The sequence below is a fragment of the Pteropus alecto genome, unplaced genomic scaffold (assembly GCF_000325575.1).
Source record: "Pteropus alecto unplaced genomic scaffold, ASM32557v1 scaffold8, whole genome shotgun sequence".
NCBI lineage: Eukaryota > Metazoa > Chordata > Mammalia > Chiroptera > Pteropodidae > Pteropus > Pteropus alecto.
The window spans coordinates 142,746-159,746 of NW_006494609.1; the positions used below are offsets into that span (position 1 = coordinate 142,746).

The following is a 17,001-nucleotide window of genomic DNA, read 5'->3' on the forward strand; positions in this document are numbered from 1 at the left end:
AAGGGCAGGGGCATGACCCACCCCCCTCACATGCTTCTATGGGCTGCGGAAAGATCTGGTGGGCAGGCTGGAAAGAGGACAAAAAGAATAAGGGCTGCCCAGCACCGGACAGGCTCTTGCCTGAGCCCATTTTAAAGAGAGGCCATTTAATCCATGAACACTGAATACAACTCATCGGTGGCATTAGAAATATTGCGATGTGAAGACCTACAATGCAAGGCAAGCACGGGGCAGATGAGCTAGCAGAGATGGGCCAGGCCACTCCATTCACATTATTTCTCAATTTTGTCTTCCGAGCTCGGGGCATGCTTAGGTAACTTTCAAAGCCATTCACTTTTCAAAAACAAAAATCAGCCAACAAAGCTGCACCAACCCAGTGCACTTTGGGACAGACCTATGTGGGTAGTGCATAGTGCTGTACTGGAGCCCGCGGTTTGTCTGGGACTGGAGAGGAAAAGGACAGGAGCTCACTTTCACACCTCTGTAATCAGCTCACACTGGCAAGCCAGCAACTCTAGGATACAGACTGGGAACCCCACCAAACCCCCTTATTGGCTGGGGGAAGTAGGGACGCAGAAGCACTGGTCTTTTGAGGACAAAAAGAGGGAGGACTGAGGAATCTGTGCTATGGTTGCCTTAAAGATACGAGAATTATAACCAAAGGTGGCTCTCGTTTTAGGGCTAGAAAGAGCTGTTCACTAAAGCCCGCTCTTCTCAGCCCATCTTGAAGGACCACTTTTCCCCCTGACTTCAGATCTCTGTTTCAAGTGCTATCACAAAAACCAATGAATTAAAGTCCGTTCCAGCCACCAGTGGTGTCAACCAAAATACACAGCCAGAAATAAGCAATCCTAGTCTGGGACATCTAACTGATAATCATAAAACATCGCCTTCAGCTCTGGGTCCAGGGAAATCCAGATTAGCAAAGTCAAAGTCAGGGCTATAGACCAAAGGATAAATAGCCAAGTACAGTCTCCCTAAAACTAAGGGTGGCAGGAGAACCCTAACAACAGGAGTGGTTAGGGAAGTGAAGAACAATGTAAAGTCAGACCAACACAGGAATTTTCCCAAGGTGCACGACGGTATTGCTTTAAAAAAAAAAAAAGTCAGCACAGCCTGGCAATAACGAGGCTTGATTCTATGGAGTGTGCTGCGAGAACAAGGAAATGGAAGGGAGATAATTACCAGTACATTTGAAAGGGTGAAGATTAGACTCACCCCAAGTGGAAATGTGGAGATTCTGATGGGGTACTTAAACCATTAGCTTTCTCACGTCTCTGAGGGGATCTTCAATGAATAAAGACAATCAGAAGCTGGCAGCAGCGGGTACATCAGCTCAGCCTCTCCCACATGAGAACCCTCAAGGCTGGACTCCAGCTATGTCGCCAGCAGCCATCCCCTTGTCCAGTCAGAAAAGCCCACACCATGAAAGAATCTTAACAAGATGGTTCTGCTTGAGTTGTTACAGGCCAGGACCTCCCAATCCGTGGGACAAAGGTCCCTGGGCAACCCCACCATAATTACAGGGCATCTGTAAACCCATAGATACTCAAGCTGTCTACAGATAAGTGCATATGTTTCCTATAGATGTGCACTATTTTTTAAAAGTATGGAGATGCAAATTCACTTAACATTACTAAATTCAATATAGCTGTTTTGCCATTATATATTTTCTTCAGTCAACAGGGGCTAAATTTACAAATATTATACATAGAGGATCTCAAAATTTCTGACATTAAAAAGGTCTGAGTGGAGTATATATTTTTTCAATAGGAATTCAAAATCATGAAAAATGAAGTCACATAACTTGAATTGATCCAAAAGTTTTGAGGGTAAATCTATGTAAGGAGGAAAAAAATTCCAAAGTTAATAATTTGTATTGCAAAATAATTAATTTACTAGCAAGAGAAAAAAATACCTTTAAATGAAGCAGAACTATAGAAACTACTGGAATCCATAGCCAACCTGGTAAATCCTATCTGGAATCACACTGTCAGAAATATCACAGGATTCAGTTCAATACCACAGGCGACAGTTTCTCAGCCTCGGCTCAATACTACTCTAGCCTAGGGCTAAAAGGACAAACTGAGGGGCTCTTGCTCCTGTAGAACTTGGTACGGCAGAGCAATCTGCCATCCCCAGAGGGTTCAATCACTGAATTCCTACATGGCTTAGGTAGTTTGCCCTACATATTTAAATTTTTTATTCTAAGGTATCTAGTGGTTTCCAAAACCTGGCTCCAAATAGTCAATATTTTATGAAGCAAACTGTTTTTCTACCTTTGGCTCAGATCCGACATAGGGAAACAGATTTTGGACATGAAATTTTAGTATTCGGAGGAATACCAAGGCCAGTTACAGGTTCAGGGCACCTATAATTCTAATGTCTAAGTTTAGAAGCTCTTTGGAAATGAACGTAAAAGGTGAAGGGGGTTGCTGCTTATACTCACATTAGGAAAAGTCAAGAAACATGGTTCTAGATTCTAAAACCAAGAAGAAGAAGTATAAACCATTATGTTCATTCTTCAGGTATGAAACAGAATTGCATGAGAAGCATAAAAGAATCACAGCAAATATTTACACATGCTTACTATGAGCCAGCTAATCTTCTCTGCACTTTACAAAGATGAACTTATTTAATCCTCCATCAACTCCATGAGATGGGTATGGACATAACCCCTATTTTACAGATGAGAAAGCATAAGGCGGAGCCAGGATTTGTACCTGGGCAGTCCGGGGTCAGCGTCCAAGCTCTTTAATACCACATGGTCCTCTGAAGGACTAGGACTCAGTCGAATTTGTCTCTTAGGCCATAAGTCCACAGCAAGAACAGAGGGGGCACTCATACATATCAGCGTGGCTACGGGGTGGGACCCAAAATAAGTTCTAGTGGCCCTAGAGTTATATCCAACTGTTCTACTAGAGCTAGATTATTCTGTCTGCCCCTGCTTCAGATGAGCCTCCAGTCAAGAGTCCCATAATCTGCTCTTCCTTTTCTTTCCTCTGAGCTGACGTTTTAAGGGGAAGAGCTAGGTATAAGTAGACTACGCATGCAGAACTCTGTACATCTGGTCAATGCTTGGGGCACCTGCTACTCTGAGTAGGGCTTCTCCAGAGGTCGGAAAACTCTAACTTGTGGGGCTAAATCCTGACCACTACCTGTTTTTATAAAAAGTTTTACTGGGACACAGCCATGCTCATTCATTTACGTCATCTGTCCACAGTCTGTGGCTGCTGCTGCCCTCTCACAGTGGAGGTGAGTAGTTACAACAGACACCACATGGCTCACAAAGCCTAAAATATATATTATCTGGCCCTTTATGAAAAAAGTACGCCAATCTCTGTCCTAAGAGGTTCCAAGGGGAAAAGGAGATTGGATAACTCTGTTGTAAAGATCAAGAAACTCATAATTTCTCAGAAAGAAGTGAAACACACAACAAAGAAAAAGATATTCACATCATGGTTTTAAAAGGGTACAGAAGTCTATAAGTGAGAAAGAATTTCCCATGATCGGGCTCTTACCCTTCGTCTCCTGAGGCAAGCTCCTTCTGACCAAGCGTACCTGGCCCCCAAGTCCGTCCCTTCTTCTTGGGAGCCCTCTTCTCCTCCTCCTCCCCTTCCTCCTTCGGGATGACTGAGCTCCGGCCCCAGGTTTTGCTGCTTTCGTTTGGTGTCACTGTGAATAACAAAAGTTGGATGGGATCTGGAAACAGACATACAGGGCTCCTCCGAAACTAGACTCTACCCAACCAAACACCACACACACACACACACACACACACACACACACACAGCTCCTGGGAAGAAGTCAGACTTCTTTAACACTTTTGTGCCCAAGTGGAAGCTTCCAGGAAAATAACGGAGTTCTCAGCCACCAACCATTTAGCACTCTCGAAGTACCAAACATGGAAATGTTTCCCAGCTTCTCATAAGTCCAATGTAAAGGTGGAGCTCAGGCCAGCCAGACATCAGAGTCCCAGATAGGTCTGACTTAAGAAACTTGTTTTGTTGGGTGGAACTGAATTGGGATGAGTGAGTGATGAGGTAGGTGGGAGAGAAAAATGATAAGGGGTAAGGAAGATGTGGAATTACCGAAATTTGGTAAGTAAGTACCGGAAAGAAAGAAAATGAGGATTTCAAGACTGAAGACTAGAGAAAAAAATTCAGGAGTAGGAGGATGGGGAAAGAATAGAGCTAGACCATGTAGGAGATAAGAGGGGGGGGAATGTTCTTCTGAAATTGGCACCTTAAGCAAGAGCTGAAACTCCAAATGCTTCAGAGACTTGGCTTATACCATAAATGAGTGAAGTGAGCCAGTTACCAAAAAATAAGGAGTTGAGGGGACTGAGGCGAAATACAGGGCATGTGGAAGCTGCCGTGAGTTCCGGCCAGCTGTGGCTACACGCAGAGGGGAACCCACCGATTTGATTATAAGGAAAGCAAGAAATCTATGTTTTGGTTTTTTTTATTTATGAACTCTATCTTAAAGTAGGGAAACTAATTCATTCACACACACACACATGTGTGTATGTACATGTATGTGTTTGCATATGTATAAATCTCGTTTAATAAACACTGCTGTAAAAATAAAATTGGTCCAGATGTTGCCTGTCATAAAATATTTGGCAAGTTTTCTTAAGACCTATACTTTGAAAACACCCTTCCCTGATTAGTATGAACAAAAGAGAAACAAAGATGCCCCAAATACGGCAGAGCACACAAGGTACCAGGTTACGATACCGACCTATCTACATCGCACGCCCGTTTCCAAATTGCTTTGGACCATAATACCCACAAACCCCTTCACTGGTATCTGACTAAGAGTAAAAGGCAAAGGAGGCAGCAGAAAAGCTAATGGAGGAAGACAAGAGGGAGGGCTAAGGTTTGCGTACATATGTGCATGTATATACACATTGTCGAGGAGAAGTGGCAGAAGTTATGGATGGAGCAAGCCTGGACCAGTCGGTGGCTGGACAGAGCAGGGGACAGGTGCCCCTTGTGTGTTCTGGCCCCAACTAATTTGGGAAGCAGTCTCACACTGGATGGCTCGAAGGCGAGGAATGATGGTGGGGCTTGCAGGAGGACTGGAGCGGCTGTTGATGAGACTCTTCCTTTTATCCATGGTGGGAGAGGCCTGTACGGTGAACTTGTGCTGGAAATCTGCTTGAGGGAAAGACAAACACATGCGTGTGCATTAGAATTTTTCCATAATCAAATTCCTATGAGAAAACTGACATTTCCTGGCAGGCTTGAGGGACAGGCCTTGGTTTCCTGAGAAGCTCCTTCTTCACTTGGGCAACGTTCTCTTTTAGAATCACCTCATTTTCCCAAAAGACGGCAGGATGGCAAGATGAATGCACAAGGAGAAGGAAAATTCCTTATCCAAGGAAATGTCATTAGACAGTTTTCATAAAGCTATCTATATAATGTATACAGGTGTAGCAATTGCATATTTAGAAGAGTCATGAGAGTTCTTGATTACTGTAGGAAATCTAATTTAAAGTTTTATTTCATGTAACCTATTAGTACAAGCCCCCTGTTCTCGGGACCAAAGCAGGCAAACTAATGCTTATCACACTGAGTGCAAGCAAAGCAGGGTAATAGGAACTAATCCTTGGTGGGAACCTAGGGAAGGGAGGGGCATAGAGCTAATGGTCCAAATTCTGAGGTATTCCAAAGGCAGTTATGGCATAGCATAATAGATGTAAAACTTACAGCTCTGAATTTCTGAATGTCAGTCTCCTCATCTATCAAAGAGGTATAATAATTACAGCTGCATGTTCACATTTAGGTCTCCCCACTGTCTGCCATCTCCCTGAAGGTGAGAACTATCGCTTTTCTATCTGCTTCCCCTGAACGCAGCAGTATGCTGGCACATGCTAGATGCTCAAGAGGCACTTAAAGACTCTGTGTTGCCTGAAAAGAAAAAAAAAATGTGCAACAAAGAAGCCAGTAAACATATCCCCTGAACACATTCACTGACTTTCACTAAATGAATTCCTTTGTCTGTACTTAAGCCACTCTCCTAGTACTTAAAATCATTCATTACTGCTCCTATTGTATCATTTTTCCTTGGTTCCTTTCACTTCCAATAAGCTTGTGTCCTGGGTCTTATGGACTCAGAATACAGTGAACTTTTTAATCTATGTTAACACACACTTTAGCACTTACTTCCTCTGTAGTTACACTGCACACCACAAGATTCTAATTCATCGTTTCATATTTCTTTGAATTTTCCCAAGGCTGTACATACTACAAATGTACTTGTATTCAGCCAATGTGTTTCTGAAAAGGTACGTGTAAATCAAATTCTTATACATTAATCCTAATCTCAACTGCAGAGAACTAATTATTTAAAGAAACTTGAGATGAGTTATTTTACAGAGACAAGAATTCAGTTTTCTGTCTCACACATACACACCCTGGAATTTGTTTCCTCCAATTACATGCTTCCTTCTCCAAGTATGTCTAAAGTGAGATGTGCCCATGGGAGCGACCATGCTTCTAGCAGCCTGTACTGTGCTTGCCTGTCAGGTCCATTGCCAGGCTGTCTTCCCTTCATACTCTGTGTTTAATCACATTCAAAAATTCCCCTGGAGTGGGGTAGCTTTTTGGTAGGCCAGTCTTTCACACACTGAATAGAATGACCCATTCCAAACCGGCTCTATTTTTAGACCCGGGGTCTCATGTTTCCAAGGCCAGTCCCCAGCTCCCATTCATCCCCAGGCACACCAGCCCCTTGCCCCGGTCCCACTTCCCAGCAGGTCCCTGGCCACTGACCAGAAGGGAGGCTGATGCGGTTTCCATCCTTGAGCTTCAGTCGGTTCTTCCTGAACTTGCCCTTGCGTTTCTTCACCCGGGGCTTCTCCTGGCACAGCTGGTGGATGATGATGTTGAGCTCTCGTTCCAGGATGTCAATCTCCCGCTCGGCCAGCTCCTGCTCTCGGCGCCGCAGCAGCTCCTCCTGGTTCTTCTGCTGGAGCGCAGCCCGCGTCAGCTCCTCCTCCCAGGTGCGGAGCTCCTGCGGGGTGGGTAGAACCATTAGAGAGGAGAGTGAGGGGCTCGGTGCAGAGGCATGAGGCCCAGGAGCCCCAGAGGGCTAGTGCTCACAGCCCTCTGGAGAGTGCTCCTAGAATGCCCTATACTTCAAGTGTCCGGCAGAGGTGGGGGCGCTCAACAGTTAGCTGGTAAATGAATATCTGGCCACCTGAATGGCGGGGAAAGGAAATCTCAGAAGAGCCATACTGAAGAAATAGCTAGAATAGCCACAGGCCAACCCTGGAGACAGGCTCATAGTTCCCAGATGCTCCTTGATTATTGATTAAAGTTGCCTGTGACTGAGGAAAAAAGAAATGGGGCTTTGGGTAGAAAACATATGTATTTAAATTTTATAGACTTGGTTCTATTTTAATTTTTTTGCATCACATAAAAGATTTTTTTAAAAACCAGAGCCAACTTAATGTGATCTAGCTTAAAATGTGCCCTCTGTAAATGAATCACCCTCCTGCATCACCTAATGTTCCAAGAAAAATAAATATATTTCCAGGGTGGCTGTTCAAAAAGGTATGGAAAGCATCCTCACTTAATGAGTGAGTGTACAGAGACATGTGGTTTGAACTCTCATCTTATCTTAAAGGACAACCATTTACTCTGGAAGGATCAGGATAGCACAGCAAAGAGGAGAGAAAACATTTTCTAAAGTCTTTGTCAGGCACTTGCTCTAGAACCACTGCCATGTTATGTGGGCAGAACCTCTTCCCTGTCTCCTCTTTCCTTATGCATGAATTTATAAATGAACCTGGCATGAAGTCCCTGGGAAGAGGATGGGATATAGAATCAGGAGATAGGAGAGAAAACAGGAAAGAGAACAAGAAACGTGTATAAAATTTTAAAATCTGGAATCTAAACTGTTAACACTGGTTACCCCAGGCCTAGAATTAAAATGTGTGTGGGGAATGGGGGGCGGGCAAGGGAAGGTTTCATATCAATAACCTGAGGAAACCACATCTAAAAAGTGGGGCACTTCTTTAATGAGGAAGCCAGGACAACACTTCTGTGGCTGAAACTTAAATTTCTCAATGGAATGTTCCACTAGAAGTCAAAATATAGTAGAGAAGGAACCTAGAGCTATAAAAAAAAGTATATGAAGACATAGTGGGGAAGCTGAGCAGCAGGCAGAGAGCAGAAGAGAAAGCAGAGACAAGATAGAACAAAATATTCTGATATTAGGAGCTTTTCATTTGAGTTGTCCTCCATTCCCAAGAGAATATCAAAATAACCATAAAGGTGATAGAAAGGAGAGAAATTGAGAAAAAGATTACACCTGGAAAATTGTCCAGTACATGATTGATGCTCAGTTGCTGATAAATAACCAGAATCAATGAACGAGTGACTGAGAAAGAAGAAAAAGAAGATAGAAGACAATTTCATAAATGCAATCCTCCTTTATGGGAACATAGATTCATCTTAAGTATCTGTGAGACGAGCTTGAACTTTTGAGCTTCTCCTTTGATGAAATAAGCCCCAAACAGATTAACTGTACACCCTCCAAATCTTTGGTTCACTATAAAACAGAGAACAAAAACACAAGGAAGATTAAGAAAAGTTATTCCTGGTTGGTTGATTTTGTTGCTAAATGGGAAAGTTGAAAGGTTGAAGCTAATTTCAGACTTCTTGAATCCTCGTTCCTACATGCTGTTGTCTAAGGGATGGTTTGGGTCTAGGGCCCTTCCTTTAAGGGAACTCGAACCCCAGGGACCAATTTATCATCATAATACCTGGAAGCAGTAGGTTGAGCCAATCTGAAGAATGAGCTGAATCATATGAGAAATGAGAACATTTATGGAATACGCACCTATGGTACCACATACCTGGAAGACCCTCAAATTTGGTAAATCTCCTTATTGTGAAACACCTATTTGGAGATCAGCTTCCTAGTATGCAAATCACATCTCCCACATACAATGATTTAAGGGGAAATCTCTCAAGAGAGAAAGCTCATTATTCATCTTACCCACGCTTGCCCACCTACGAGCCTTACAATGGAGAGGCATCACAGCATGGCAGATAAGAGCAAGTACTCCAGAACAAACTGTATAAACTTTGGCCTTGGGAAACAATATGGTTATCATATGTGATATGGAGTTAACAGCACCAACATCACAGGATTGCATTATATAATACAACTATCTTATTATGTAAAATTATGTAAGAATGCATATATATTACTTATAACAGAGCCCGACACACAGTATGTGCTCTACAAATGTTAGCTATTATGAGCATGGGTTTGACTTTTCCTAGTAACTACTTGCTGACAAAATCCGACTTTTATTTTTCTTACTGGCTGGTACCCTTATAATTTCACCAATCAAAAGAAATAACTGAGTCAGTGATTCAGCAATCTAAAAAAAGGCTGGCAACTCTGGGGTTCTTCTGGTTGGAACAGCATTAGTAATAGAACGGTCTCTTTTAATTAGCTCAATGGTCAGTGTGGGTTCACCAGCTCCCCTGCCCCAGATCCCTAAAGATTCATCATAAGCTCCCTCCATTTGCTTGCAGAACGCTCACTGACTTGCCAAACAGTACCAGTTTAGAATTGCTATGTTGCATAAAAAGAGTTTAATCCCTTCAAATAAGCTCCAGAAATAATTTTTAAGTCATTTGTTTAGGGAAACAACAATGATTTTGGAAAGAAGATGGTTTTGGAATCAAAAGATCTAGCTTCAAGATTCTGTTTCCCCACTTACTAGACAAGTCACTGACCTTCAGCTCTGAGATGAAAAAGATAACACCTGCCCTATGCACTGGCGGAAGGGGCTGTGAGACTTCTGGATAAGGACAAAAGGGTCTCATCAGACCTTTCAAGTGAAAGAGCTGGAAAGCCATAAAGACAGATATAATTTTAGCTACTATTATTATCATATTGCTTCCCAAATTCCAATGGTGGGGAGTGAGAAGGGAAAAAGAAATTAACCGAGTCTATATGTGGACAGCCCTTCTGCCATAGCTGTGGCCCTTAGACTTTAGTCCTTCCCCTGCCTCTCGCCCAGTATAAGCAACACAGCTGCTTTGATCAGCAGTATGAATACTGACTACTAGCTGGACAGCCAGGGTATAGAGAGGGGCCATTTAGGGAATGGCCACCAAAACAAAAGGTGGCTCTCTAGTAGGCTAAGTGTCTCTGATCCCTGAGTTGGTTTGGGCCTCAGCCCTTTTCATAAAAACATGAAAAATAAACAATTTCAGACCCATGGTATTTTTGGTCCATCTGCTGTTTCTGATTGTGATACTAAGACACTAGCAAGATGTTCGGATAACTGTTCTCAATGTTTAAGCATCCCTATATCAAGTTAACCCCCCTAGAAGTCCATTGCAAAACCCTCTTCTATTTTCAGCCATCAGGGTGAGTCACCCCACTGGTACTTGCCCAATGGTGCTCTTTCTCTGGTTTGAACAATAAAGTAGATACCCTCAAGGAGAGCTTTGGATTCAAGACTCCTCCTCCTTAATCCTGACATATCCCCAAAAGAAAGAAAAAGTCTATACCATTTCAGGTCACACCTGAGGCCTGGAGAATTGTCTCCATGTAAAGCCACGAAAGAAATACCTTCCCTGTTATTGCAAATCAAGCCGGAAGGTGGTCTTGTCAGGATCTGTCCACAGAGAAAGTTCACTGATTCAAAAATTGCATGCCTTCTTTTCCTTGCATGCTTTTTCTTTTCCTTCTTACCTTTTCTTTGGCCCTGAGTTGGTCAAACATCTCCTGAATCTCATGTTTCCAGTCATCCTGCAGGCAGTGGAAGGAGTCCTTAGGCATTTCAAAGAAACCAGACTCCTCTATGGTAGTTAGCTGGTCCAGGATATTCGTAAAGGATGGTCGTGAATGGGGGTCAGGATTCCAGCAATCTTCATGGAATAGGTGAGCAGACAAAAAGTATGAACAAACAGAGGCAAGTGTCAGACTAAGGATATTATGTGACCTCACTTACCAGAAAACTACCTTCCATTTCTCCTTCCAGAAACGAGATGGGGATTTAGATAACCATAAATAGGGCTCAGGAAGTAAAGCGAGCTGCACAACATCACAATCATCGAGGCTGAATTCGGAAATAAAACGTAGCCATTCTGCACCTATCTGATTCTGACTGCTGAGCTAGCATCAGAAAATCAAGCCCAAAGAGTTCCCTTGTGTGAAGCACAACTACCACAATTTGCCATGTTACTCATGATTCCAGTCCTCACGATGGAGAACTCTACTTGGGCCTCAATTTATCCATAAATAAATGAGCTATCCTTCCCCGCTGCAGTGAGAGGCAAGGATAAAAAGTGCAGAAGTGAGAGTCAGGAAAAGTGAATTCCTTCCACTCCCAGCTCAGATACAACTAATAGTGTGGCCACGTATCTGCCTAACCTCTCAGCTTTGGATTTCTCACTTACGAAAGTATAGTATTTGACTGGATGACTTTAAGGGTTGCTTTCTTCGCAGATACTCTTTGTTTCTATATGTAAGATACTCATATGTCCTGAAATAAAAGCTGCTATACATTCTTCTTTTGTATTAAATAATATACTGAAGTACTAGATAGCAAGCTTTAGTCACTAAATTCTAGAGTCACTAGAGATGGACAGAGGGACATCCGTGATATTAATGCAGCAGGGTGCTGACGTCATTTTGAAGTAGGTCTTCCAACTGCCCACAGGAGTCCCCCTTGAGTGACTAACCCTTCATGTCCTCTTTTGGTAGCTGATCCTGCAGAATGGGCCAAAAATCTATCAAATGCTGATAGGAAGGTAAACTGTCGCAGTTTTGTTCCTACCAGGGATCACTTACCTTCCATGAGTTTGGCAAAAGGTTCCGGGCACGTAGAAGGGATGGGAAGGGCGAGCTTGTTCATGGCCACTCCGTAAGCGACTGCTAAGCCATCGATTCCTCGGAAGGGCACCTCCCCAGTCAGTAGCTCCCAAAGCAGCACCCCATAGCTAAGGAGAGGAAGAAGACAGAAGCCATGTAATAAACCACAGGTGCAACTTCATTGAAATAGCTCATACGGCCTTGCCGAGCATCCCACATTCTTTCCAGCATGTAGGGAGACTCACAAAATAGATATACTAATGTAATATAAAAAGGAGACCCTCAGGCCTTCTGGCTGAAAGCAAAAACTCTGGAGTCAGGCACACTTGGTTCCAAAGCCTTGTTTCTCAAATTCCTCATCTGTAAAGGGTAAATAACACTAGCAGTCTCACAGGCTGTCATGAAATTAAATGAGCTCCTCTCGTGTTTCAATCAGTGCTCAAGGACCACAGCTCTTTTGTTGGCATTGTTGTTAATATAACGAACTGGGAGAAGAGGCAGCCTCCCAAGAATGCATTCTTTCTGTTTTAAGAAAACTTCAGCTTTAGTCACAAACGCATTTTTTTTTTTAGATTGAGAAAAGCAGAGAGCTGACCACCCAAAACAAACAGATTTTTCTCCTGTAAAAGATTTCGTTAATGGCCACTAGTTTGAAGAGATTTCTGCCTCCATTAGTGTGAGTGAGCTCTTAACAGATGTTTGTTTAATTCAAAGGGGAAAGTTTCACAAGGGTGACCCGCATCAGTGGGGCAGAGCACAGCGTCAGCTGTGAGGATTTCAGAGTTCCCTTCCTACCTTTCAAGTCCACATGAAGAATTTCTTTTCATATGTCCTGTGAGTCAGAGGATGAGGAGCGCAAGGCTTAGTGGAATAATTATTCTACAAATTCACAATCAGAACTAGGCAAAATCATGCAGTGTTCAATCCTTCCAGGAATAAGTAAGGACAAGAAACCATAAGGCCATGAACAGTTAGAAGAGAGGCTCTCCTTATATTTTCAAAACCTCAAAAATTTTAATACTCGTCAGTAGTTTACAACCCCCCAAAAAGTCATATTCGTTTTTAAAGTATATGAATAAAACCAGTATCTATTTTATCATGGCATGTTGTATGTGCAGGGTACTAACCCATTTATGAACATCATATTGAATCCCTACAACAAACCGCCAAGATAAGTTTTATCATTTTGCAGATGAGGAAAGCAAGTTTCAGACAGCAGCATAATTAAGGGCAGGTATACACGGAATAAGTCATAGTAGACCCTGGACCAACTCTCAATTCTTTCTCTCTAGAATGCCTTTCTACCATTTCTCTGCTTGGTAAACTCTGATCATCTTCCAATTCACGAGCACCACCATTTATTCATTAATTTTAAACATCTACTAAATATTTACTATGCATCAAGCTCAATGCTCAGCACTGGGATAAAGGATAAGACACAAATTTTATATAGGAAAAACATATAGGAGGAATAGGAAAAACATCAATTAGCATACAGAGAAATGAGTCATAACAGAGATACTATGAGGAAACAAAAGAGAGTCACCTAAACTAGACCAGGATCAGGGCAGGAAACTGCTAAACTTGAGCTAAACCTTGACTGCTGAGTGAAGGAAGAGCCAGTGCTCCAGAGACAGCGAACAGCATGTACAAGGGCATGAACTTGCCCTCAGAGAAGCCCAAGTGGCCAGGTATGGCTCCACAGAGCAGCAATGTGCCAACCAATGTTCAAGGGCATCCTGGGACCTCCTACAGATGGCCCCTCCGAGTGGCATGGCCAGTTTCTGTGGACAATGTTTTTACCCCAGTGACCTCTCCAAATTCTATCGTTTTCTTTATGTATCTTAACAAGAAAAAGCCTGGTAGACAGTTGCTAAGTCTTCTCTTGTCTAGACAAGGAGCTGGCTTTTAGACTGAGGCTCATGGGAACAACTGGACACTTTAGGAAGCCTTCCCTAAAGAGGGCTCTTAGAGGGCAGGGATAGCTTTTAATCTGCATTCTCAGGGACTTGCCCAGGCTCTGGTACACAGTAGACACTTACATAGCGACTGAGTTGGTAGTCCTGCAGACTTCACTGGGGGTACCCTGGAGTAAGCTCTGAATACCACCAAGAATTGCACTATTATACTTCCTGCCAAACCTTTAACGTGATTCAGCTAGACAGTGGTCATGCTGACTACCTTCTACCAAGTGGCCTCTAAGAACTCTCAGCACTGCTAACTAGATTCCTAGGTTGGAGCGACTTCCACCTTCAGTTGTCTGCTCTTGGCGCTACTGCTCACCTCCACCCTAAGGAACAAAAACCCAAGGTCCCAAAGAACTCCTTTCTCTCATCCAGGCAAGACGATGGTGTCTGAACCCTAGGCATCCGGAAAGACAGTAGAGTGTTTTAAAGATCCAAGCATGTGTCCTGTCTGTCCTTGTATCCCCTCTATGACAGTTTCCATGTGGAGCCCTAGGTGACCCATGGAGATGTTTCAGGCCACCTGGAAGAGGGAGGAGCCAGGGACTCTACCCCTCCCAGCTTCAATAAGAGCTCTGCTCATACCTGACTTGTTTCTTTGTTCACCGGCATTCCATTCCATCTGAAGGGCTCAACGACTAAGTGAAATGGGAGACCTGCTGCTCAAGGGTGGTGGGGGGTGGGGTGTGTGTGGGTGGGCACTGTTGCCCAAGAAAGATTTAGACAGACTTGAGTCAAATGCCTGCTTTACTACGTACCAGCCATGTGACCTTGGGCAAGCAAGTTCACTTCCCAAACCTCAGTTTCCTCCTCTTTACAACAAAGACACCCATACCTATACCTCACAGAATAGTTTCGAGAAATGAATAACTACTTGTGACCCCGAAATTACCATCTATGGCTAGTAAACACTGAATTTCCCCTGGGAAAGGACCTGAAATGATGAAGTGTCTGGTGAGAGTTATGGAGAGCCTGCCTTGTCTGGTGGGAGCCCTCCCAGGGGACACCAGCATGCAGGGAAGAAGCCTTTCCGGGGACGACACAACCAAAGTTTTCCTCTGCCGATGTCCCTCTTTATTTTTCTAACAGAAAGTGACGCATAGAAAGTGTTGGAATTCCTTTTGCACTAGCCCAAGAAGAGAACCGGAGAAATACACATTAGATAGGGTCTGAGTCCCAGGGAGAGGCAGGCAGAAGCCCACAGATTTACTTTAGGTTTAGCCCAATCTGTTGCCCTTTCAGGATTGAGAGAAAAGGTCAAGAGGTCCTTTCAAGACCATTTACAAGCAGCCTGGAAAAACCAGCTCAGCGAAAAACGCTACCTGGGAGACCCTCCCCCACTGAGAACCACCAGCTCCCACAGTGCCGCCAGTGATTTGCCTGAACCCTCGGGGAACTCACCCTGTGTCCATAATTAGCCACCCTCAGAGGTGTGGTAATCCTTTCCACCATTTGGTAGGGTCATAAGTGTTTTTTTCTTTTCAAAGTAAAGAAAAGCATCAGAAAGGATAGCAAAACTTACCAACCAAAAGCACGGTAATTCCGCACCTGTGCTGGACCAGGACTAACCTACATTGTCTCTAAGACTGTCAATTCAAGGGTCCACACTTTGAAAGGAGAGGGAGTCTCTTGAATGGGCTCTTGCACTTGGTAATCAGCTGTGACCTCAAAGACAATTGAACTACCATGTGTGAAAACACTTTCTAAACTGTAATGTAACATACAATTCTTCTTCATCTTGTTAACTTGACCCTCATTCAAAATGATAACATTTATTAACACATATATGTAATATATACATTAACGTATTTATTGGCATAATAAATACTTATTAATGTGGTAATATTCTCATGCTATATTAAAAAAGTAGCTTAGAAAACAGAATGGTCTCATTTTAAGGGATGGGTGGACAAGCATGTGAATAGGGATAAACATACCAAAATATGTAGGTTATCTTTAGAAGGTTGTGGGTGATTTTCTATTTTTTTGTTTATCCACATTTTCTAATTTTTTTTTCTATAGTGAACATGCTTTACTACTGTAATTTTTCAAACTTAAAATGATCAATAAAACGCCTTCATTTCATCCCACACACAATAGGCAAATGAGATAAAAGATGTACAGCATTCAGCATAGATCCTAGCCTATAAGCATTTGTATGCAGTAAATCTGTCACCACTGTACGTGTATTGTACATATGGCAATGGACACATGTTTTCCTCTGGTAAAGGTGCAAGATCATTTGGAGCCACTTAGATGAGTAGGCTTGAGGAGGGAGGAATTAAAGGCCCATTTAATGGGTGCAATAGATTGTGTCCTAGAAAGCAATGCCACAGGATGGAAGCTAAGAAACTTGGAAGGAAACAGGGTGATTTATCTTTTCAAATGACATTCCTCAACCAAGCTGAGTCAGGAGGCTTAGGTCCCGGGAACAATTTTAAAATAGAGACCCACCAGCAGAGCGGACCATGTGACAAATTCCAAGATGCTATTGATTTGGACTTTACCTCCAAGCGAGTCCCTTCAGATAGTAGAATAACCTCATCAGATGCCTCTCACCAGAGGCTCCTCAAGCCTCCTTTCAGGATCTGTGGTTGAAGGGCAAGACCTGAAGCTTAGTCTTGGAACAAAGACACTTTGGGTAAAAGTCGAAAGGTCCTACCTTGTTCCTTCCATGATGGACAAAGCCCTGCAATAGCCTTGCCCTTCCTTGCCTACCATTTCTATCACTATGAAATGATCGTACACAAGGCATTTGAGTTTTCCCTTCTCACTAAGACTGTACCTTGATACTGCAGGCAACTCTGCCCAAATCACTGTAGTAAACAGAAATCTTTGGAGTGTGTGACAATAAAACCTGAATGACTTCAGGGCCAGGCTGAGAGAAGAGGCTACCAGGAATATAAAAAGTAGAAAACAATCGTGTTACTGAGAAGTCGTGATTTCCCATGAAGAAAGCGAAGATAAAGTTGAGTGTGACAAGTGGTTGACTGGCCCCCAAATCCATTCTCTTCTTCCATAGTAAGAGTTTCAGCTGGGCATACAGTTTTCCAGCTACAGCCTACATTTGTCTGCCTCCCTCGGAGCCAGGTGTGCCTACATAACCTACCGCAAACAATGGGGTGTGCACAGAGACGTGCACAACTTCTGGGCTGTCTCCAAATTAAAGGCAAACTGCTGGCCA

General features: G+C 43.2%; 1 protein-coding gene across 1 annotated transcript in view; it reads right to left on the minus strand.

Annotated features, from left to right (window-relative positions):
* MAP3K9 (mitogen-activated protein kinase kinase kinase 9) overlaps positions 1-17,001 on the minus strand; it is a 69,892-nt gene that overhangs the window by 9,379 nt on the left and 43,512 nt on the right. Inside the window, exons 3-7 of the mRNA XM_015599555.2 lie at positions 11,833-11,981; positions 10,732-10,907; positions 6,780-7,020; positions 5,037-5,159; positions 3,522-3,675 (exon numbers count right to left, since the gene is read on the minus strand). Coding sequence (XP_015455041.1) covers positions 3,522-3,675; positions 5,037-5,159; positions 6,780-7,020; positions 10,732-10,907; positions 11,833-11,981 — 843 coding nt within the window. The remainder of the gene's footprint in view (positions 1-3,521; positions 3,676-5,036; positions 5,160-6,779; positions 7,021-10,731; positions 10,908-11,832; positions 11,982-17,001) is intronic.